We start from the raw sequence: 24,012 nt of genomic DNA on the forward strand, positions 1-24,012 counted from the left end.
TACTACTCAGCAGCAAAAATGAATGATCTATACACATAGCAACGTGGATGAATTTCAAAATAGTTGAGTGGAAGAAGCCAGACCGAAAAAAGAATATATACTGTATGATTCCATCTATATAAATTTCTAGGAAATGCAAATTAATCTATAGTGACAAGGCAGATCAATGGTTTCCTGGGGTTGGGTGGGGCAGGAGGGGTGGATTACAAAGGGCACAAGGAAGTTTGAGGGGCCTAGTTTGTTAGAGCGGCCATAACAAAATACCACAGACTGGGGGGCTTAAAACAACAGTTTAACAGGTGGCAATCAATATTGTGGCGGTTGTAGTTGATTGTGGTGACAGTATCAAATTACACACTTTTAATATGAACAAGTTTATTGTACGTCAACTTTAACCCAATAAAGCTATTTTAAAGAACAGCAACAAACGTCATATCCCTGGACTGTTCCCCTTAGAGACAGGCTAATTCGGGCAGTCAGGAGTAGAGCCTGCAAATCTCACTTTTCGAACTTGTCCTAATGACTCTAGTGCAGAGTCAGGTTTGGAAACAAATGATTTAGGTGGACCAAAGAGGACAGGGCAGACCCCAATGTTGACACCCAGCACCGTGGTCCACACCCAGGAATTCTCTGAAATGTTTGGGGACAATCAACAGTCACATTCCCTGACAAGCAACACCAAACAGGGAAACAGTAGAAGGCAGTTTGGGAAAGTGAGCCTTTCAAAAACGCCATCTCTCTACATCCTGAACCACCCCAGGGACATACAATCTAAGTATAATGGCACATCCAGTGCCTTTCTCTTAAATAGAAATTCTCAGCCACAAAGTCCTTTTTCCTCTTTAGTGGTTGACACTCCTACCCGTACTCACTGCACAGTGGTTCATGACCATGAGTCATCTGGGAAATAAAACATCCTTCCCCAGCTAGTTCATGTTGGGACCCTGCCCATATTATCTCTTAGTCTTGTTGAACATGCACCCATTGGCCAGCAGGGCGGGTAATGACTAGATCTCTACAGGTCCTTCTCAGCTATAGTAAACTTCCCAGCATGCACATGTGATCCTACTGGGGGTGTTCAGTAAAGCACCTTCATATTCAAGACCATGCTGTAATCGTTCCAGTCTCGGTTCTAACACTTAGGGTAGAACGTTGGCCGTCTGCTTAACTTCTGTTGCTTCAGTTTTCTTATCTATAAATTTAATATGAGATCTTTTGGGCTGGCTGCCCTAAAGTGCTGATGCTATTAGTGTAGCAGCTCCCTTTCCCTCAGCTCCTCCTCCTACCTTCATAATATTGACATCTTCTATTGACATCCGTTGATATGCATCAGTGGGTTTGCTTCATTACTGTGGGAGTAGGCAGAAGTTTAGGTTCAGGTCATGCAAATCTGGCCCATTTCAGACACTACCAACCTGTCAAGCAGTAGAATTAGAATAAATTCCACACACCCTATACTATGGGCTAAGGAACAGGCTTTACTGGGTGTCTTAGTCTTCTCAGCTGCCATAACAAAATACCACCTACTGGGCAACTAAACAACAGCCATTTATTTCTCATAGTTCTGGAAGCTAGAAGTCCAAGATCAAGGTGTTAGCAGGTTTGTTTTCTACCGAGGCCTCTCTCCTTGGCTTGAAGATGGCCACCTTCTCCCTCTGTCCTCACATGGTCATTCCCTCTTTGTGAGTACCCCTGGGATCTCTGTGTGTCCAAATTTCCTCTTCCTATAAGGCCAGCAGACAGATTGGATTAAGACCTACCATAATGGCCTCACTTTAGTTTAATCACCTCTTTAAAGATTTTATCTCTAGTCACATTCTGAGTTCCTAGGGATTAAGACTTCCACATATGAAATGTGGGAGACACAACTGAGCCCATACCGCTGGGGAAACTCAATAGGAAAGAGCAGCATTGTTCCCATGAGGTGAGTTCCAGGGCCACGCTCTCTGCTGGAGACGTGGTGTACCTTTGCATTCCAGGGGAAGGTCTCCCACCTCGTTGCCCTCTGTTATAGGGAAAGCATAAGAGGAACCAGCTCAACAAAGGGATGTGCAAACCACTTGGGCACCAGTATGGATTTGGGTGCCAGAGTTATATGGGAAAGGCAACTGCCCAACACCTAGGGACCTTGGGAAGTTGTAGCCATTCCAACCAGTAGAGGGGAAGAGGCTAAGGATCCTGTGGGAGACTAAGTTTGATGCAGCACCTCCTGCCAGGAGAGGAGAGATCCCAGAGAGCTCATTCTCCAGGCAAAGCAGAGCAGAGTCTTAGGGTCACTTTGAAAAATTCTGCAACTTGTGCCAGGTGGAAGAGGAGAGAAGACCACGGAGATGCTTCAACTGTCTTATTTCCCTTAATTCTACAGTCTGTGTGGGGCAAATTCACTGCTTAACCTTACAAATGTCCTCATTCTCCTTATACAACAACATCCCCTAGACCTATCTGAAATAAAATAAATTAGAATTAAAAGAATAAGGACTATTAAACTTAAAAAGAATAAATAAAGTCTTCTAATCTAGTAGTCCACGCTTTAAGTCATTATCGAACAAGCAGGGAACAATCGGGCAAAAGAAAAAGAGGAAGATGTTGATGAGTCAATAGCAATAGAACAAGCTGAGTGTTATTAGCTAAGAATCATCTCCAAAAAACATATGCTGGCCCAGACAGTTTCAGAGGCAAGTTCTTTCAAACCTTCAAGGAATTGAAAATGCCTTTGGTTTTTAAACTGTCCTGTAGGATAAAAACAAATGAAAAATTTCCCGGTTCATTTTACTAAATGAACACAATCCTGATGCCATGGCTGGTGGGAGGATTAATTAGCAGACATGTGCTGGAGCAACCAGGGAGGTAAAAGAAAACTAGGGTGTGGTGTCATAAAGTCACATAAAGAAAGTGTTCCGAGAAGAGTATATGGGTGACAATCACAATAAGAAACTGAACACTGGATTAGCAACATAAGGGTCAATGCTGTCCTTGACAAGCATAGTCTCATTGGAGAGGTGAGAACAAAGGCTGATTGGAATGGGTTGAAGGGAAAATGTGAGGTGAGGAAGCGGAGACAGTGACAAAGGAAAACTCTTTTGAGAAGTTCTGTGAAAGGGGACAGAGAGAGGAGGCAGCAGCCAAAGGATGACATAGAGACAAGGAAGAAACATTTTTTAATGGCACATGCTAGAGCTTGTTTGTATACTGATGAGAGTGATCCAGGAGTGGGAGATTAACTGATGGTAAAGAAAGGAGTGGAGATAATTATAGGAAAGGTGGGAGGGAAACCAGAGGACCAGTGGTCTTGGATAAGAGCAGGGACCTTTCATTCATAGTAAAAGGAGGAAAATAGAGAGTGTGAACATTTAGGAGGGTGCAACTATGAAATGCATAAAGATTTGCAGTAAGAATATTTATTGAAATATTGTTTATAATAGCAAAAAATAAAAAACAAGCTAAATGCCAAAAGAAGCATTGGCTAAATGTACCAGAATGTTATGCAGACATTAGAAAAGATGTTATATACCCACAGCTAACATTTTACTTAATGATAAAGACTGAATTTTCCACCTAAGATCAGAAATAAGGCAAGGATGTCTGCTTTCATCACTCCTATTCAGTATAGTATCAGAAGTCCTAGACAGTACAATAATGCAAGAAAAAGAAAGTCATACAGACTGGAAAAGAAGAAATAAAACTGTTATTTCCAAATGACATGACTGTCTTTGTAGAAAATACCAAAGAATCTACAAAAACATTATTAGTACCAATAAGTGGCTTTAGCAAATCTGCAGGATACAAGATCGGCACACAAAAATTAATTGCATTTCTCTATACTAGCAATGGATGATTGGAAACAAATTCAAACATAAGACCATTTATAATTGGTGGAGGGAAAAGAGAAAGAAGGAGAGAGTTAGGTATAAATCTAAAAACAAATGTACAGGATCTGTATGCTGAAAACTGCCCAACTGTAATGAAAGAAATCAAAGAAGATCTAAATAATTGGAAAGACATAACATGTTCATAGATTATTAAGACTCAACTCAGTAAAGATGTCAATTCTTAAACTGATCTACGAGTTTAACACAATTCCTATTAAAAAATCCTAACAGGATTCTTTGTAGATACAGACAAGCTAAATCTAAAATTTATATGAAGAGGCAAAGTAACTAAATCACTAAAATGATTTTTTTAAGTATTACCTGATTTTAAGACTTAATTGGGGACTTCCCTGGTAGTCCAGTGGTAAAGAATCTGCTTTCCAATGCAGGGGATGTGGGTTCGATCCCTGGTCAGGGAACTAAGATCTCACATGCCTTGGGGCAACCAAGCCCGCACGCCACAACTACTGAGCTCGCGCACCTCAAGGAGAGAGCCCGTGTGCCGCAAACTACAGAGCCCATGCACCCTGGAGCCTGCATGCCACATCTAGGGGGAGAAAAATCTGCAAGCCACAACTAGAGAGAAGCCTGCACACCACAGACAAAAAAAGAAAAGAAAAGAAAAAGACTTACTATGGCTATAGCAACAAAGATAATGTGGTATTGGCAGAGGCATAGACACATAAATCAATGAAACAGAATAAAATTTTCAGAAATAGATCCACAGAAGGATGGCAAACTGATTTTTGACAAAGATGCAATAGCAGCTCAATGGAAAAGGGTCTTTTCAACAAATGTTATTTGAACAATTGGACATTCATAGGCAAAAACATGAATTTCAACCTAAACTTCACACATCATACAAAAATTAACTGAAAATAGACAATAAATTGAGATGTAAAACTGCAAAACTTCTAAAGGAAAACAGGATAAAATGTTTGTGACCTAGGATTAGGCATAAAATTTTTAGATATGACACCAAAGGCACAATTCACAAAAGAAAGTTTTGATCCATTGGACTTCACCAAAATCAAAAATACTTGCTGGGCTTCCCTGGTGGCGCAGTGGTTGAGAGTCCGCCTGCCGATGCAGGGGACACGGGTTCGTGCCCCGGTCTGAGAAGATCCCACATGCCGCGGAGCGGCTGGGCCCATGAGCCATGGCCGCTGAGCCTGCGCGTCCGGAGCCTGTGCTCCACAACGGGAGAGGCCACAACAGTGAGAGGCCCGCGTAACACACACACACACACACACACACAAAAAAAATACTTGCTCTGCAAAAGACCCTGTTAAGAGGATTAAAAGACAAGACACAGACTTGGGGAACGGGGTTGCAAGTCACAGCTGCAAATGTCAGACTTGCACGCAGACTACATAGAAAACTCTCTAGACTCTATAATAAGAAAAAAATCCAATTAGAAAATGGGTAAAAGACTGGAACAGACACTGCACCAAAGAAGATACATAGATGGTCAAAAAAGTCCATAAAGAGACGTTCAATATCATCTATTTGTAATGAACAAAAGTAACTCTACACTAGATCAAAAAACACGAAAACAAAAAGCAATGCCTATTCTACAAATTCACTGGGACACTGTTGAAACCCTAAGTTGCCAAGCAAGATCTCTGTGCTGTGAGGAAGCTCAAGCCACATGAGGAGGCTTCAACTTACAGCCCCAGCCGAGGTCCTAGCCAATTGCTAGACGCTGTCACTTCCATCCATCAAACCGTCCAGGTGAGGCTTCATGCATCTTGAAGCAGATAAAAGTCTTTTCCACTATATCCTGTCTCAATTCAAAACCTGCAAAATCCACGAGCATAATAGTTTTATGCTAAGTTGTGGGGTACTCATTACACAGCAATAGTAACCAGAGCAAACGGGTACTCTTAGTTCTCTCTGAAAAACATACTGACTGCAAATCAGTGAGTATGCTTACTAAACATTTACTACCAAGTATAAAGCTCCTCTCTGTTAAGTGCCCTTTCATTTCTTCCTACCAGTTGAGTTTAGTGCTTATGAAGACTCATTGTGTTGTTCCCAAACCTGTTTATGTCAGTTGTATTTATTATTATAATTATGCTATTGAATTAAAAATTATATAAACCAACAAAATCTTGGTATAAAAAGAAAGAGAATTATTATTATTATGAAACTAAGGTTAATGCTTTGAAAAGACTCAATAAGAGGAAATCAGTAAAAATTACTACAGTAGAATTCGTTGTGGATAACTGTAAAATATCGTTGGGGGGATTTTGATACTCCAAAAGGATTCTGCATTCAGATTGCTTTTAAATGTCAAGTTCTCATTTCCCTTTAAAGAAATAAAATATATATGCTGTAATTGATGCATTATATTGTGTGATTTATGTAAGAAAGTAAAGTTGCAATTCCAATCAGTGGACCCATATTTAAAGGAAAGGACTTGGCCCTACATCAAAAGATTGGCAAAGAAATACACTTTTATATGTTTTAAGTTAAAATAAAATGTTTAATACAGCAACCCTTTGACCCAATAAATTCACTCCTGGACATAAACCGAGGAGAAATGAAAACATATGTTCACAAAAGTACTTAGGCAAAGATGTTCATAGCAGCATTTGTCATGATAACCCAAACTGGAAAACCAAATGTCCGTCAAGAGAAGAGTGGATAAACAAATTGTGATATGTTCCTACATGAAATAATACTCAAAAGTAAAAAGGAGTGAGTGAGATAACACGGGTGAACCTCACAGACATGATACTGAGTTAAAGAAGCCAGACACAAAGGAACCCAGACTGTATGATTTCACTTATATAAAATTCTAGCACAGACAAAACTAATCTATAGGGATGGAATTCCGGAAACTTTCTGGGGTAATGAAAATGTTTGATATCTTGATAAGATTGTGGATCACACACCTGCCATTTTCAAAATTGTACAGTTAAGATGTGTATATTTTAATTATGTAAATTTAACCTAAAGAAAATGGAATTTTAAAACTCAAGTAGGGGCTGGGAAGAAAATGAAGTTATAGATGAAGCAAGAAGAGCAAAATGTTGATAACTGTTGAAAAGTATAATGAGGGTGCCTTAAACTATTGTGATTGCTTTTGTGTGTGTTTGGAATTTTCCATAATAATTTTTTAAGTTAAAATGTTTAAGGTATGTGTTATCCTCCAGGATTCCCAGGTTTAACCAACTTTTTTGATGAGCTGCCCAACTCCCTGCCCCAGACAGGGGCCTCTGCTGCACAGATTCCTATGTGCTCTCTCCAAAGGCTGAGTCACAGCACCGGCATGAGGCTGGCACAGGGGAGCTTTTAAAACCACAGCCAGAACTGGGGGTCTACTGCTCTCTGACACATATTCTAACACTTTAAAAATATCTGCCTTGTTTTATAATTGATTCATGTCTTGATACATCATTAAAACTTTAAGTGAAAGGTGATATGATATAACAGAAAAAAAAACCCATGAATTTTGTTATCAGACAGAGCTAGGGTCAAATCTCAGGTCTGACATTTATGTATGTCCCTGAGCTTCCATATCCTTACCTGTAAAAAGAGGGCAAAAACTGTGCACAGACTGCTGTTGTCTCTCCGTTTCGGTTACCCTTTTTTCACAGTAATACAAGTCTTGAGATTTTCATGTGATGTCACAGAATGCCAGCCTTTCTTGTAGATAAGTGTGGCCCTGAAACTAAGGTCTGCCCACGAGAAAGAAAAGAATATATCATGTGACAGCTTCTAGGAATCTTCCTTAAAACAAAACGGGCATACACTTGTTCCTTTTTTGTCATCCCTTTCTTCCATTTTGCTACCTAAGTGTGGATGTGATGGCTGGAGATTCAGCCACCGTCTTGGACACCTTAGAAATAGAGTAGTAATAAGCTGGCAGGAACCTGGGTACATTGAGATAGACACCCTCATAAACCAAAGATCAGAGTTCCTCAGCATCAGCACTATTGACATTTGGGGCCAGGTAATTCTGTCTTGGGTGGAGGGAGGGGGCTATACCGTGCACTGTTAGGATGCTTAGAAGCACCCCTGCCTTCTACTCATGAGATATAGCAGGGGTATCCTCCTTCCCTGACTTCAGGCAACCAAAAATGTCTCCAAATATTGCAAAAGGTCCCTGGGGTAGAAAATCACACCCACGGTTGAGAACCACTGCTAAAGATGAAGGTATACATTTATACAACTTTTCTACAAACGACTTAGAAATAAGCATTAGGAGTTTTTTTTAATGTTTAGACCTTTTCCTCCAGAAACCCTACTTCAAAAAAATAATCAGTAAAGTTATACACACATGAATAAAAAAGACAACCTCATTTAAAAATGGGCAAACAAAAAAGAAGCTTCAATATGACATAAGAGTAAGACGCGGAGATCACGTTCCTCCTCACAAATACACCAGAAATACATCTACATATGGAACAACTCCTACAGAACACCTACTGAACGCTGGCAGAAGACCTCAGACCTCCCAAAAGGTAAGAAACTCCCCACGTACCTGGGTAGGGCAAAAAAAAAAGAAGAAACAGAGACAAAACAATAGGGATGGGACCTGCACCAGTGGGAGGGAGCTGTGAAGGAGGAAAGGTTTCCACACACTAGGAAGCCCCTTCGCGGGCGGAGACTGGGGGTGGCGGAGGGGGAAGCTTCGGAGCCACGGAGGAGAGCGCAGCAACACGACTGCAGAGGGCAAAGCGGAGAGATTCCCGCACAGAGGATCGGTCAGACCAGCACTCACCAGCCCGAGGGGCTTGTCTGCTCATCCGCCGGGGGGGACAGGGGCTGGGAGCTGAGACTCGTGCTTTGGTCGGATCCCAGGGAGAGGACTGGGGTTGGCTGCGTGGAAACAGCCTGAAGGGGGCTAGTGTGCCACAGCTAGCCGGGAGGGAGTCCAGGAAAAGGTCTGGAACTGCCAAAGAGGCAAGAGACTTTTTCTTGCCTCTTTGTTTCCTGATGTGCGAGGAGAGGGGATTAAGAGCACCGCGTAAAGGAACTCCAGAGACTGGCGCAAGCCGCAGCTATCAGCGCAGACCCCAGTGACGGGCATGAGATGGTAAGGCTGCTGCTGCAGCCACCAAGAAGCCTGTGTGCAAGCCCAGGTCACTCTCCACACCTCCCCTCCCGGGAGCCTGTGCAGCCCGCCACTGCCAGGGTCCCGTGATCCAGGGACAACTTCTCCAGGAGAACGCACAGCGTTCCTCAGCCTGGTGCAATGTCATGCTGGCCTCTGCGGCCACAGGCTCACCCCGCATCCGTACCCCTCCCTTCCCCCGGCCTGAGTGAGCCAAAGCCCCCGAATCAGCGGCTCCTTTAAAACCATCCCGTCTGAGCGAAGAACATAGCGACCTCAGGCGACCTACATGCAGAGGCAGGGCCAAATCCAAAGCTGAACCCCAGGAGCTGTGCGAACAAAGAGAAAGGGAAATGTCTCCCAGCAGCCTCAGGAGCAGCAGATTAAATCCCCACCGTCAACTTGAGGTACCCTGCATCTTTGGAATACATGAATAGACAATGAATCATCCCAAATTGAGGAGGTGGACTCTGGGAACAACGATATATATTTTTTCTTCCCTTTTTCTCTTTTTGTGAGTGTGTATGTGTATGCTTCTGTGTGTGATTTTGCCTGTATAGCTTTACTTTTACCATTTGTCCTAGGGTTCTGTCTGCCCGTTTTTTTTTTTTTTTTTCTTTCTCTCTTTTTTTCTTAGTATAGTTTTTAGCACTTGTTATCATTGGTGGATTTGTTTTTTGGTTTCGTTGCTCTCTTCTCTCTTTCTTTTTCATTACTTTAAATTTTTTTTAATAATTTTTTTATTTTAAAAACTTTACATCATTTCATTTTATCTTTTTCATTCTTTCTTTCATTTTTTCTCCCTTTTATCTGAGCCATGTGGATGATAGGCTCTTGGTGCTCCACCCAGGTCTCAGGGCTGTGCCTCTGAGGTGGAAGAGCCAAGTTCAGGACATTGGTCCACCGAGACCTCCCAGCTACACGTAATATCAAACGGCGAAAATCTACAGGAGATCTCCATCTCAACACTAAGACCGAGCTCCATTCAACGACCAGCAAGCTGCAGTGCTGGACACCCTATGGCAAACAACTAGCAACACAGGAACACAACCCCACCCATTAGCAGAGAGGTTGCCTAAAATCATTATAAGGTCACAGACACCCCAAAACACACCACAAGATGTGGACCTGCCCACCAGAAAGACAAGATCCAGCCTCATCCACCAGAACACAGGCACTAGTCCCCTCCACCAGGAAGCCAACACAACCCACTGAACCAACCTTACCCACTGAGGGTAGACACAAAAATTAACAGGAACTATGAACCTGGAGCCTGCGAAAGGAGACCCAAAACTCAGTAAGTTAAGCAAAATGAGAAGACAGAGAAACACACAGCAAATGAAGGAGCAAAGTAAAAACACACCAGACCTAACAAGTGAAGAGGAAATAGGCAGTCTACCTGAAAAAGAATTCAGAATAATGATAGTAAAGATGATCCAAATCTTGGAAACAGAATGGAAAAAATACAAGAAACGTTTAACAAGCACCTAGAAGAACTAAAGAGCAAACAAACAATGATGAACAATGCAATAAATGAAATTAAAAATTCTCTCGAAGGGATCAATAGCAGAATATCTGAGGCAGAAGAACGGATAAGTGACCTGGAAGATAAAATAATGGAAATAACTACTGCAGGGCAGAATAAAGAAAAAAGAATGAAAAGAACTGAGGACAGTCTCAGAGACCTCTGGGACAACATTAAATGCACCAACATTCGAATGATAGGGGTCCCAGAAGAAGAAGAGAAAAAGAAAGGGAATGAGAAAATATTTGAAGAGATTAGAGCTGAAAACTTCCCTAATATGGGAAAGGAAATAGTTAATCAATTCCAGGAAGCACAGAGAGTCCCATACAGGATAAATCCAACAAGAAACACGACAAGACACATACTAATCAAACTATCAAAAATTAAATACAAAGAAAATTAAATACAAAGAAAACATATTAAAAGCAGCAAGGGAAAAACAACAAATAACATAAAAGGGAATCCCCATAGGGTTAACAGCTGATATTTCAGCAGAAACTCTGCAAGCCAGAAGGGAGTGGCAGGACATATTTAAAGTTATGAAAGGGAAAAATCTACAACCAAGAATACTCTACCCAGCAAGGATCTCATTCAGATTCAATGGAGAAATTAAAACCTTTACAGACAAGCAAAAGCTAAGAGAATTCAGCACCACAAAAACACCTTTACAACAAATGCTAAAGGTACTTCTCTAGACGGGAAACACAAGAGAAGGAAAAGACCTACACAAAAAAATCCAAAACAGTTAAGAAAATGGTAATAGGAACATACATATCGATAATGACTGTGAATGTAAATGAATTAAATGCTCCAACCAAAAGACACAGAGTGGCTGAATGGATACAAAAACAAGACCCATATATATGCTGTCTACAAGAGACCCATTTCAGACCTAGGAACACATACAGACTGAAAGTGAGGGGATGGAAAAAGATATTCCATGAAAATGAAAATCAAAAGAAACCTGGAGTAGCAATTCTCATATCAGACAAGATAGACTTTAAAACAAAGACTATTACAAGAGACAAAGAAGGACACTACATAATGATCAAGGGATCAATCCAAGAAGAATATATAACAATTGTAAATATTTATGCAACCAACATAGGAGCACCTCAATACATAAGGCAAATACTAACAGCCATAAAAGGGGAAATTGACAGTAACACAATCATAGTAGGGGAATTTAACACCCCACTTTCACCAATGGACAGATCATCCAAAATGAAAATAAATAAGGAAACACAAGCTTTAAATGATACATTAAACAATATGGACTTAATTGATATTTATAGGACATTCCATCCAAAAACAACAGAATACACTTTCTTCTCAAGTGCTCATGGAACAATCTCCAGGATAGATCATATCTTGGTTCACAAATCAAGCCTTGGAAAATTTAAGAAAATTGAAATCGGATCAAGTATCTTTTCTGACCACAATGCTATGAGACTAGATATCATTTGCAGGAAAAAAATCTGTAAAAAATACAAACACATGGAGGCTAAACAATACACTACTTAATAACCAAGAGATCACTGAAGAAATCAAAGAGGAAATCAAAAAAAACCTAGAAAGAAATGACAATAAAGACACGATGACCCAAAACCTATGGGATGCAGCAAAAGCAGTTCTAAGAGGGAAGTTTATAGCAATACAATCCTTCCTTAAGAAACAGGAAACATCTCAAATAAACAACCTAATCTTACACCTAAAGCAATTAGAGAGAGAAGAACAAAAAACCCCAAAGTTAGCAGAAGGAAAGAAATCATAAAGATCAGATCAGAAATAAATAAAAAAGAAATGAAGGAAACAGTAGCAAAGATCAATAAAACTAAAAGCTGGTTCTTTGAGAAGAAAAACAAAATTGATAAACCATTAGCTAGACTCATCAAGAAAACAAAGGCAGAAGACTCAAATCAATAGAATTAGAAATGAAAAAGGAGAAGTAACAACTGATACTGCAGAAATACAAAGGATCATGAGACATTACAACAAGCAACTATATGCCACTAAATTGGACAACCTGGAAGAAATGGACAAATTCTTAGAAATGCACAACCTTCCAAGACTGACCCAGGATGAAATAGAAAATATGAAGAGACCAATCACAAGCACTGAAATTGAAACTGTGATTAAAAATCTTCCAACAAACAAAACCCCAAGACTAGATGCCTTCACAGGCAAATTCTATCAAACATTTAGAGAAGAGCTAACACCTATTCTTCTCAAACTCTTCCAAAATATAGCAGAGGGGGGAACACTCCCAAACTCATTCTACGAGGCCACCATCACCCTGATACCAAAACCAGACAAAGATGTCACAAGGAAAGAAAACTACAGGCCAATATCACTGATGAATATAGATGCAACAATCCTCAACAAAATACTAGCAAACAGAATCCAACAGCACATTAAAATGATCATACACCATGATCAAGTGGGGTATATCCCAGGAATGCAAGGATTCTTCAAATATGCAAATCAATCAATGTGTACACTATATTAACAAATTGAAGGAGAAAAACCATATGATCATCTCAATAGATGCAGAGAAAGCTTTTGACAAAATTCATCACCCATTTGTGATTTAAAAAGTACCCTCCAGAAAGTGGGCAGAGAGGGGACTTACCTCAACATAATAAAGGCCATATATGACAAACCCACAGCCAACATCGTCCTCAGTGGTGAAAAACTGAAACCATTTCCACTAAGATCAGGAACAAGACAAGCTTGCCCACTCTCACCACTATTATTCAACATAGTTTTGGAGGTTTTAGCCACAGCAATCAGAGAAGAAAAAGAAATAAAAGGAATCCAAATCAGAAAAGAAGTAAAGCTTTCACTCTTTGCAGGTGACATGATACTCTACATGGATACTCCTAAAGATGCTACCAGAAAGATACTATAGCTAATCAATGAATTTAGTAAAGTAGCAGGATACAAAGTTAATGCACAGAAATCTCTGGCATTCCTATACACTAATGATGAAAAATCTGAAAGTGAAATCAAGAAAACACTCCCATTTACTATTGCAACAAAAAGAATAAAATATCTAGGAATAAACCTACCTAGGTAGACAAAAGACCTGTATGCAGAAAACTATAAGACACTGATGAAAGAAATTAAACATACCAACAGATGGAGAGATATACCATGTTTTTGGATTGGAATAATCAACATTGTGAAAATGACTATACTACCCAAAGCAATCTACAGATTCAATGCAATCCCTATCAAACTACCACTGGCATTTTGCACAGAACTAGAACAAAAAGTTTCACAATTTGTATGGAAACACAAAAGACCCCGAATAGCCAAAGCAATCTTGAGAAAGAAAAATGGAGCTGGAGGAATCAGGCTCCCTGACTTTAGACTATACTACAAAGCTACAGTAATCAAGACAGTATGGTACTGGCACAAAAACAGAAATATAGATCAATGGAACAGGATAGAAATCCCAGAGATAAACCCATGCACATATGGTCAACTTATCTTTGATAATGGAGGCAAAATATACAATGGATAAAAAACAGCCTCTTTAATAAGTGGTGCTCTGAAAACTGGACAGCTACATGTAAAAGAATGAAATTAGAACACTGCCTAACACTATACACAAAAATAAACTCAAAATGGATTAAAGACCTAAAAGTAAGGCCAGACGCTATCAAACGCTTAGAGGAAAACATAGACAGAACACTCTATGACATAAATCACAGCAAGATCCTTTTTGACCCACCTCCTAGAGAAGTGGAAATAAAAACACAAATAAACAAATGGGACCTAATGAAACTTAAAGGTTTTGCACAGCAAAGGAAACCATAAACAAGACCAAAAGGAAACTCTCAGAATGGGAGAAAATATTTGCAAACAAAGCAACTGACCAAGGATTAATCTCCAAAATTTACAAGCAGCTCATGCAGCTCAATATCAAAAAAACAAACAACCCAATCCAAAAATAGGCAGAGACCTAAATAGACATTTCTCCAAAGAAGATATGCAGATTGCCAACAAACACATGAAAGAATGCTCAACATCATTAATCATTAGAGAAATGCAAATCAAAACTACAATGAGATATCATTTCACACCAGTCAGAATGGCCATCATCAAAAAATCTAGAAATAATAAATGCTGGAGAGGGTGTGGAGAAAAGGGAACACTCTTGCACTGTTGGTGGGAATGTAAATTGATACAGCCACTATGGAGAACAGTATGGAGGTTCCTTAAAAAACTACAAATAGAACTACCATAAGACCCAGCAATCCTACTACTGGGCCTGTACCCTGAGAAACCCATAATTCAAAAAGAGTCATGTACCACAATGTTCATTGCAGGTCTATTTACCATAGCCAGGACATGGAAGCAACCTAGGTGTCCATCAACAGATGAATAGATAAAGAAGATGTGGCACATATATACAATGGAATATTACTCAGCCATAAAAAGAAATGAAATTTTATTTATTTGTAATGAGTTGGATGGACCTAGAGTCTGTCATACAGAGTGAAGTAAGTCAGGAAGAGAAAAACAAATACTGTATGCTAACACATATATATGGAATCTAAAAAAAAATGGTCATGAAGAACCTAGGGGCAAGATGGGAGTAAAGATGCAGACCTACTCGAGAATGAACTTGAGGAAACAGGGAGGGGGAAGGGTAAGCTGGGACAAAGTGAGAGAGTGTCATGGACATATATACACTACCAAATGTAAAATAGATAGCTAGTGGGAAGCAGCCGCATAGCACAGGGAGATAAGCTCAGTGCTTTGTGAACACCTAGAGGGGTCGGATAGGGAGGGTGGGAGGGAGGGAGATGCAAGAGGGAAGAGATATGGGGATATATGTATATGTATAACTGATTCACTTTGTTATAAAGCAGAAACTAACACACCATTGTAAAGCAATTATACTCCAATAAAGTTGTTAAATTAAAAAAAAAAAGGGCGAACAATCTGAGTATATATTTCTCCAAAGAAAGTGAAGGGTCAGTAAGGACTTAAAAAGATTCTCAACATCATTAGCCACCAAGGAAATGAAAATCAAAACCACAGTGAGGTATCACTTCATATCCACTAGGATCGCTATAATTTAAAAGATAGACAATAACAAGTGCTGGTGAGGATGTAGAGGAATTGGAACCCTCATACACTTCTGGTGGTAATGTAAAAATGGTATCACCACTTTGGAAAACAGTGTGGCAGTTCCTCAAAAGGTCAAACATAGAGTCACCACACCACCCAGCAATTCCACTCCTAGGTATATACCCAAGAGAAATGAAAATATATGTCCACACAAAAATTTGTTAGCAAGTGTTCATAGTAGCATTATTTATAATAGCTAAAACGTAGAAATAACCTAAATGTCCATCAACTGATCAACTGACAAAATGTGATATTATTCATACAATAGAATATTATTCAGCATTAAAAAGTAATGAAGTACTGATATCTGCTACAACATGGATAAACCTTGAAAACATTATGCTAAGTGAAAGAAGCCAATAAAAAAACCCACATATTATATGACTCCAGTTATACTAAAAGTCCAAAATAGGCAAATCCATAGAGACAGAAAGTGGATTAGTGGTTGCGTGGGGCTGGGGAGGGGGCATGTGGAATGGGGAGTGACTGCTGATGGGCATGGCGTTCCTATGTGGGGTGATGAAATGTAAAACAATTGTTCTAAAATTAACTGTGCCAATGGCTGCACAAATTTTTGAATATACTAAAAACAATCAAAGTGTATGCTTTAAATGGGTGAATTGTATAGTATGTGAATTAGTAAAGCCATTATAAAAATACACAAAACATCAACATCAACAACTGTAAAAAAGATGCATATAAAGGATGTATACTGGTGGGGCTTCCCTGGTGGTGCAGTGGTTGAGAGTCTGCCTGCCGATGCAGGGGACACGGGTTCATGCCCCGGTCCAGGAAGATCCCACATGCCGCAACGGGAGAGGCCACAGCAGTGAGAAGCCTGCATACTGCAAAAAAAAAAAAAAAAAGGATGCATATAGGTGTAAGTTATTTTTAAGATTTTAAAAGTAAGAAAATACCTAAATGCAAAGCAAAAAAAAAGATGGTAAAATAAACGATGTTGAGTCATTTAAGTAACCATTGTAAATCATTTTCTGAATACTGATTAACACAAAGAAATCTCATGCTATAATCTTAAGGGGAGAGGCAGAATATAAAATCTGCACTTAGACACACACAGAGAGAAAATTTATAAAAGAAAATCCATAATCAATGAAGAATGGCTAATATTGGGTGGTGGGATAAATGGTGGTTTTTATTTTCTTCTCTTTCTTCTATAGTTTCTATATTTCCTATACTACATGTATTTTATAATCAGGAAAATTATTTTTTAAGGATTGAGAAAGAAAGTTTATTTGCAAAACTTACTTGAGATGCATAGACTATAAGAGCTGAATTGAAAATTATAGATCATGTGATAAAAACTTCTAACTTTACTGCTGAGGTAATTTTACTGAAGAGGCTAAGTGCCTTGGCCCATTGTCAGCCATCTTGTCAGAGTGTGTGAAACTGAAACAGTTTCTCTCCTCTTCTCTCCTCTTCTTTCTCTCTTGATGATGCCGTACACAGATACACAAACACACACACTCACAAAAGTAGCTCAAAAAAAGAAAGAATTGAAGGCTGGACCTTGAGGGCATTATGCTAAGATAAACAAGTCAGACAGAAAAGACAAATACAGTATGATCTCCTGTATATGTGGAATCTTTTTTAAAAACCCAAATTCATAGATACAGAGAGCAGATTGACGGTTAGCAGAGGCATGGTGTGGGGTGGGGGGGTGAGGGTGGTCAAAAGGTTATGAAATAAGCAAGTCCTGGTGATATCATGTGCAGCATGGGGACTAAAGGTAACAATACTGTGTTGTATATTTGAAAGGGGTTAAGAGAGTAGACCTTAAAAGTTCTCATCACAAGAAAAAACTTTTGTAAACGTGTGATGATGGATGTTAACTAAACTTATTGTGCTGATCATTTTATATACACGTATCGAATTATGTTGTACACTTGAAACTAATATTATGTTATATGTCAAGTATACCTTAATTAAAAAAAAAAGAAGTAAAAATAATTTGAGAGATTTCTTTCCCCAAATTGAATTCTGTTCTAAACTCCTATAGGTTTATATATATATATAAAAAAAAAAACCCAACAATCTCTGTCCTAGACCATTAGAGGGCAGTCACATGTTAAAACAGACTGCACCCTAAGCACAGTGGATAAACTACAATGAGAATAATCATCTTTTTTGGCATCGGAAGCAGACAAACATGATTAAAATCATGCTGACCTTGGGATGACCGTCTTCAGCTTTCTCTGGCAAGCTCTGGCTAAAAAAGTCTTTTTGAAGTGGGGCGTTCTGGTTCCCATCCCACAAGAACAAGAAATGGATGATGCCTCAGGGAACTGCCCCAGCAACAGCTCCCAACTTTTCCGGAGCAGCAGCCCATAATCACCTCATTTTCCTGCTCCAAGTGTTGTCAGAGGGATTCTTCCGCCTTTGGCATCCAGGGAGGTAATACAGATGGAAGGCTGGAAGAATGACCAGCTGCTGATGCCGTTCCTCGGGCTCCCAAGACCTCCAAACAAAAAGAAGAGAATCAGGCAAGAAAGAAGAGCTCAGTACTCCTCAGCAGAAACAAAAGTTCTGTGAAGTTTGGCAAGCCTCGCTGTTCCCAAATGATTCCGAGATGATGGTGAATTTGGAAAATGGTCAGTGTTGAAATCGAGACACGTGGGCCTGGTTGCAAAGCCCAATTCCTCCCCTCTCTCCAGGACATGTGAAAGTGAAAACTACGAAGTTGGGGGCAATAGTGTTCACCCCTTGCCCTTACTCCCAATTAAAGAACCTTATCCAGACAGTTAGGGCTATACTATAGTGCTTTAGCCTACAGATGCTGGAAGAGGACGCACGTTCATATCCCAGCTCTGTCACTCACTGGTCAGGTGAATCGGTATGAGTTACTCAACTTTTCTGTGCCTCAGTTTCCTCATCTGTAAAATGAAGGCAATAATAATATGATTTCCTACCTACTTCCTAAGTTATTATATAGGAAGGATTTACATAGTCCCTGACACATTATTAGTACTCAACAAATGTTAGTTATTATCTAGTGCTAGTGGTGATGGGAATAAAGATCTTAAAATACAGAATTTTTCTACCCTCATTTCATCCAGTCCAACATCTTAGGGCTTTTCCTATGAGGAAATGTTCTCTTAAAGACCCTCAGAAAGCTTGTTAGATAATCAATCATTCAAATCTACCCAGAATTAATACATTGGAAAAACCCCTATAACACACAACTAAAAATTTATCTCTAACATCTGCCCCAGGTTTTATTAGCTGAACTGCATTCCTTTTCTCACCTAAGCTGCTGGTTGTAGAAGTTCTTCCCCAAAGGCCAATTTACCAGAGATTGAAGTAAAGGTTTTGAAACACAGTATCTACACTTTTATGAGTTGCTCCATCAGTAGTTGAAATGCCAAGTAACTCTCCATAATTGATATAGGCCAGGACAAACAAGAATTAATTAGTGTGGCTCGTTGTATTTTCCAGAGATGGTCACAACAATATTTCCTATTACGTGTGATACTTCTCCCATCAAGAGGTGGCGTTTGTGTTCCCTCCCATTGAATCTGGGAGGGCTTCCAAATGATGCCATGTGACTTCCAAGGTTAAGTCATATAAACAGTATGGCTTCCTCCTAGTTTTCTCTGGGATGCTCATTCTTGGAACCCAGCAACCATGCTGTGAGGAAAACCAAGCTGCATTTAGAGAAGCCATGCGTAGGTTTCCATCCTGCAGCCCCATCTGGGGTCCCAGGCAGCAACTCCCATCCATTGCCAGACACGTAACTAAGCAACCCTTCAGATGATTCTAGCTCTGGAAGCTGAATCATTTCCAGTCATTGAGTCTTCCCAGCTGAGCCCCCAGATATCATGGAGCAAAACAAACCTTCCCACTGTGCCCTTTCTGATGCACAAAATCTGTAAGCACAAGAAAATTGTTGTCATTTTATGCTACTAAGTTGGGCATCACTTATTACACAGCAATAATAACTGGTACAGCAAGCAACCATGATTGTCTCACGTTTAAGTAGATTAGCCTTTAATGTCTGTAAAATACCCCCCACTTTGCTGATATCATAAATTCCACAATGAGATGCTTACTCTTTGGGCTTAAAGTTTTACCCCTTTTGAAACATAGAGTGAAGTGTAGTAAGAAAGAAGCCCAATGTCCCAATCCAGGTGCTACCAACTATTAATGGTACGACTTGGACAAATCACCTAATATGTGGGGCTTATGTTGCATCCCTTTTCTCCAGATCCAGCCTCTACCCTTCCCCCTCCCCACCCGAAACTTGGTATCTCAGGAGATTAACCTTATGACTTACATCAGTGAGCTTCCAGTTGGATATGGCCAATGGGAGGCACCAGCAGGAGGCCCAGAAGACAGCAGGAGAATGAAGTTTGGGTATCATTCCAGTAAAGGTAAAACACTCTTGTTTTTCCACTCAACCCTCTGTCTACTCTCAAGTAATTCTGATCACCGACTGTGCAGGGAGATTTTCCCACAGCAAGCAATTCTTGGACACCCGCTGGATGTCCTACAATTCAACTCAATTCTGACACTATCTACCTGAAGAGAGCATCAGATTCCACAGGTTAAGGGCTCAGTCCCTCAAGACTGCTCCCACTTCATATGTCAATTGCAAGTCCAGGCGGTTATCTGGGCTTCTGACCAACTGGCTGTAAATCAGAAGTTCCCACAACCCCTCCTCAGGTTTGATCATTTGCTAGAATGGCTCACAGAACTGAGGAAACCAGTTTACTTACTAGATTTCCAGTTTATGTATAAAGGAATACAACTCAGGAACAGCCAGAAGAAAGAGCTGCATAGGTTAAAGTATGTGGGAAGGGGTGTAGAGCTTCCATGCCCTCTGTGGGCACAACACCTTCCCAGCACCTCCACACGTTCACTAACCCGGAAGTTCTCTAAACCCCATAGTTATAGTTCATATTTTATGGAGGCTTCACGAGAGGCATGATTGATTAACTCATTGGCCATTGGTGATTGAACTCAATCTCCACCCTTCTTCCCTCCCCAAAGGCTGAAGAGCGGGGCTAAAAGTTCCAGCTCTAATCACATGATTGGTTCCCCTGGCAACCAACTGTCATCTTTAGGGGCTTTCTAAAAGCCACCTCATTAACTTAAACTCAAGTGCAGTTGAAAGGGGCTCATTATGAACAACAATTGACACATTTGTTGCTCTTATCACTTAGGAAATTCCAAAGAATGGGAATGAAAATGAAATATATATTTATCATTCTAAACCACAGTATCGCAATTTCCCTCTGCCTCTCTATAGAGTGGCCACCACCTGGCAGCATCTCTCAGCCAAAGATTGCAGTTCCTCTGAGGCAGTGCTTCTTACACAGTTCCCTTTCTCTCTCTCTCTCTCTCCTAGTATTTGGCCCTTGCCCAGCCCCTTCAGGCCTTGGGGTAGAAAAAGCGCCCCTCCAGCACTAGCTCTGATGACTTACCTACACCCTTCCCACACATTTGCAATGAATTCCTCGAATTGCTCAAACATGTCTTTTGTTTCCTCTTGGGATACTGACTGATAAGGAGTTTTTGATTCTTCATTGTAAAATGGAGATTCCACCCATCCAGGCTGCTTCAGAGATCGAGCAAAATAATCAATGTGACAGACTATGTCAGGTCCAGGCTCAGTTACGTCCAGTCACAAAAAACAAAAACAAAACAAAAGCACACTGAGTATTTCAAACAGAGGGAATTTAAGAGAGGGAATTGGTAACACCAAAGTTGAAAGGCTGAAAGAGCAAAAAGAGGATACTAAGTAACCCAGATATCAGTAACTGCAGGGCTGGTGGAACAAAAAGGAGGAGGTGGTGCTTCTGGGAACTGGATGCTTAGAGGGGGACCCCTGCATGGTAATGCGCAGATACCTAAAGAGGGCTTTGTGGGGCTGGTGCTCAGATCCTTACAGGCTGCCTCTTGATTGGTGCTGAGTCTGGCTAAAGCTGTTCTCTCTGCAGAGTGATGGCAACAGAAGTACAAACATGAAGAAATTTCCCTAGCCCCTTCTACCTCCTTTTACTCTCCCAAATTTGCCTCCCCTAGGCAGAATCTAACCCAAAGCCAGCTGGTGTGAGTGTCTTAGGACTCGAGTTTGAAGCTTCCCCAGACCATCACCATAGATCAGAGCATAAAATGTGGAGCTTAGGACTGAAAGACACCAGGTTAATAATCAGTACATAAAAGCGTCCTGTATTATAGTTGCTATTGTTACCCATAACTGAGAAAATATAAGTAGATATCTATACTTTAAAATGGTCAAATTTTCCCAGTCTTTTCCTCAGAGAAGGTCTAATAAGAGCTATGATATTATAGTCCACTTTCTAAGCTTACCGAGGTTTTAAATGTTCTATCCTCTGCTTTCCTCCAGAACATAAAAATGTCCCATAAATTCCAACCAAATATCCCAGAATCCTTTTAAAACTAGAGCAGCAGCACATAATCTTTGCTGCTAAATGCAATCTAAATGCAAATGACCTTCTCAGAAAAGATAAGTGCCACGAAGCATTGGCAGTGCCTAGAACATGATGATGTCTTGGGGAAGCACTCTTGACCAATGCCAGACAATGCAGGGTCACCAGCTGGCATGATCCTCCCCCAACTCCCTCAAGAGTTGAAGGACAGAAGTTCCCTAACACACCACCTCATATGCATTAACAATTAAAGCCCTCAGTCCAGCAACCCAAGGGCTGGAGCCTGTAAAAACTCATTTCTACAGATACCAACTCCTGTATTAGAGCAATGGTTTTTGAAACTACTTTTAGCAACATATTTTCTGTTTTTATTTTTATAAACACAGTCTTCCACAGAATCCCAAATAAAATTGAAATAGAAAAATCTGGTGCTGCATTAGCTGAAATGAGGGGTCCCCAGAAACTGTCCTGATGTAGCTGTTGCCCCACCCCTTCTCCTAGACAGTTTCCTGGGTCTCTGAGGAAGCCAGTTTGAGAACCAGTGAGCGCCCTAGGACTACAGCAGTCTTGATAAAGTTTAGTAATTTCAAACATTCTTTAATATAGCTATAAAAGTAGATTACTAGGTACAATTGTTCCCAATATTCAAAGAATCAGAGGCTTTCTTCTCACCACATTATATTATAATCCCATACAGAAAATTTTCCAGTTTTACCTATAGACACCCTCACCTTCTCCAACTATTAAAACCCCATTGCACAACACATGTTTTTACATCACAGCTCTCCCAAAGATCTCCAGACTTGAGTAAAATTGCAAAACAAAGTTGAATTTTAAGTACTGGGTCTGTGACATGGGCCCTCCAGCTTCAGGGAGGTGACAGGTACTGGTCTGTTCCTGGGTCCTCTGTGGCCAGTGCAGAACTTGGTGAAGAAAGCAATGTTGGGTGGCACATCAGCCCACCAGGACTATGTGATGTTGGCATTCTGCTTGAGGTAGTCCATGTAGCGAGTCAGGAGCATCTTCTGAAACACACTGCTGTAGAAGGCCCATGACGGGATCAGGCTCAGAATGCTTGCCTTTAATAGACAAAAACATAAGTGTCTGGGAGAAAAGAAGAGCAAGGAAGTTGCAAGAAAACATCTCAATTTATATTCATCATCTTTAAAAATGTATATCTGATGACTGAAGTTAAGTCCCAAATCTTTTAAGTAGTGTTAAGATAAATAGAGTTAACACTGTTGTATGTTATATATGAAAGTTGTTAAGAGAGTAAATCCTACGAGGTCTTATCAAACGAAAAAAAATTTTTTATTTCCTTAATTTTGTATCCATGTGAGATGCTGAATGTTCACTGAACTTACTGTGGTAATCATTTCATGTAAGTCAAATCATTTTCATGTACACCTTAAACTTATAGAAGGCTGTATGTCAATTATATCTCAATAAAACTGGAAGAAAAAAATTCTTTTAAAGAGTTAATGAACGGAAATGAGTCATAGCAAGGTGTAAATTATTATCATGGAGTATTTGCTTTGAAAAGGGGGGGAAGCCTCAAGTTGAGGCACCAATGCCTAATGCTTTTCAGGCAAGAGGCACAGGCCTTGGAAGGTTCTTGCCCTCAAGTTACACTTGTGTCCTATAAGGCAGGTCCAGGCCCCCAGAAGTAATCATTTTGTCCACAGTGTGATTCAGTTAATCCAACATTCCTCAGTCTACCTACAAAACAACAGAAGTTCAACTAGAGGAAAACTTGAGCCTTGTAGGCAGCTTGAACCTTCAGATTTTTGCAATCCTCTGAGGTATCCCAAAGCAGGAAACTAAAGGTGGTTCCTGGGAACCAGAGTAGAGCTCTTCTTCCACTGGCCAAGTCTATGAATCAATGCAACATCTTCTTCAGGAACTTCATTTTTCTCCCAGACAGAGCTTTTTTTATTTCGCAGCAAAATCAAGCCCTTCCATTAGCTTTGTCTTGAACTAAATGTTTGGGCTTACTGA

The 24,012-nt window shown here is 40.2% G+C and overlaps 1 protein-coding gene and 1 long non-coding RNA gene across 2 annotated transcripts in view; both read right to left on the reverse strand.

Annotated features, from left to right (window-relative positions):
- Window positions 1-5,310: 5,310 nt before the first annotated feature.
- LOC137228016 (uncharacterized) lies at window positions 5,311-18,185 on the reverse strand. The gene is made up of 3 exons (XR_010945110.1): window positions 17,958-18,185; window positions 7,404-7,555; window positions 5,311-5,669 (listed from the first exon to the last, which is right to left on the reverse strand). It is a non-coding gene; the product is annotated as an uncharacterized lncRNA (long non-coding RNA).
- Window positions 18,186-22,419: 4,234 nt separating this feature from the next.
- The window catches only part of HSD17B3 (hydroxysteroid 17-beta dehydrogenase 3), a 37,865-nt gene continuing 36,272 nt past the window's right edge, over window positions 22,420-24,012 (reverse strand). The window contains exon 11 of the mRNA XM_067742444.1: window positions 22,420-23,093. Coding sequence (XP_067598545.1) covers window positions 22,983-23,093 — 111 coding nt within the window. The 3' untranslated portion in view covers window positions 22,420-22,982. The remainder of the gene's footprint in view (window positions 23,094-24,012) is intronic.

The sequence above is a fragment of the Pseudorca crassidens genome, chromosome 7 (assembly GCF_039906515.1).
Source record: "Pseudorca crassidens isolate mPseCra1 chromosome 7, mPseCra1.hap1, whole genome shotgun sequence".
NCBI lineage: Eukaryota > Metazoa > Chordata > Mammalia > Artiodactyla > Delphinidae > Pseudorca > Pseudorca crassidens.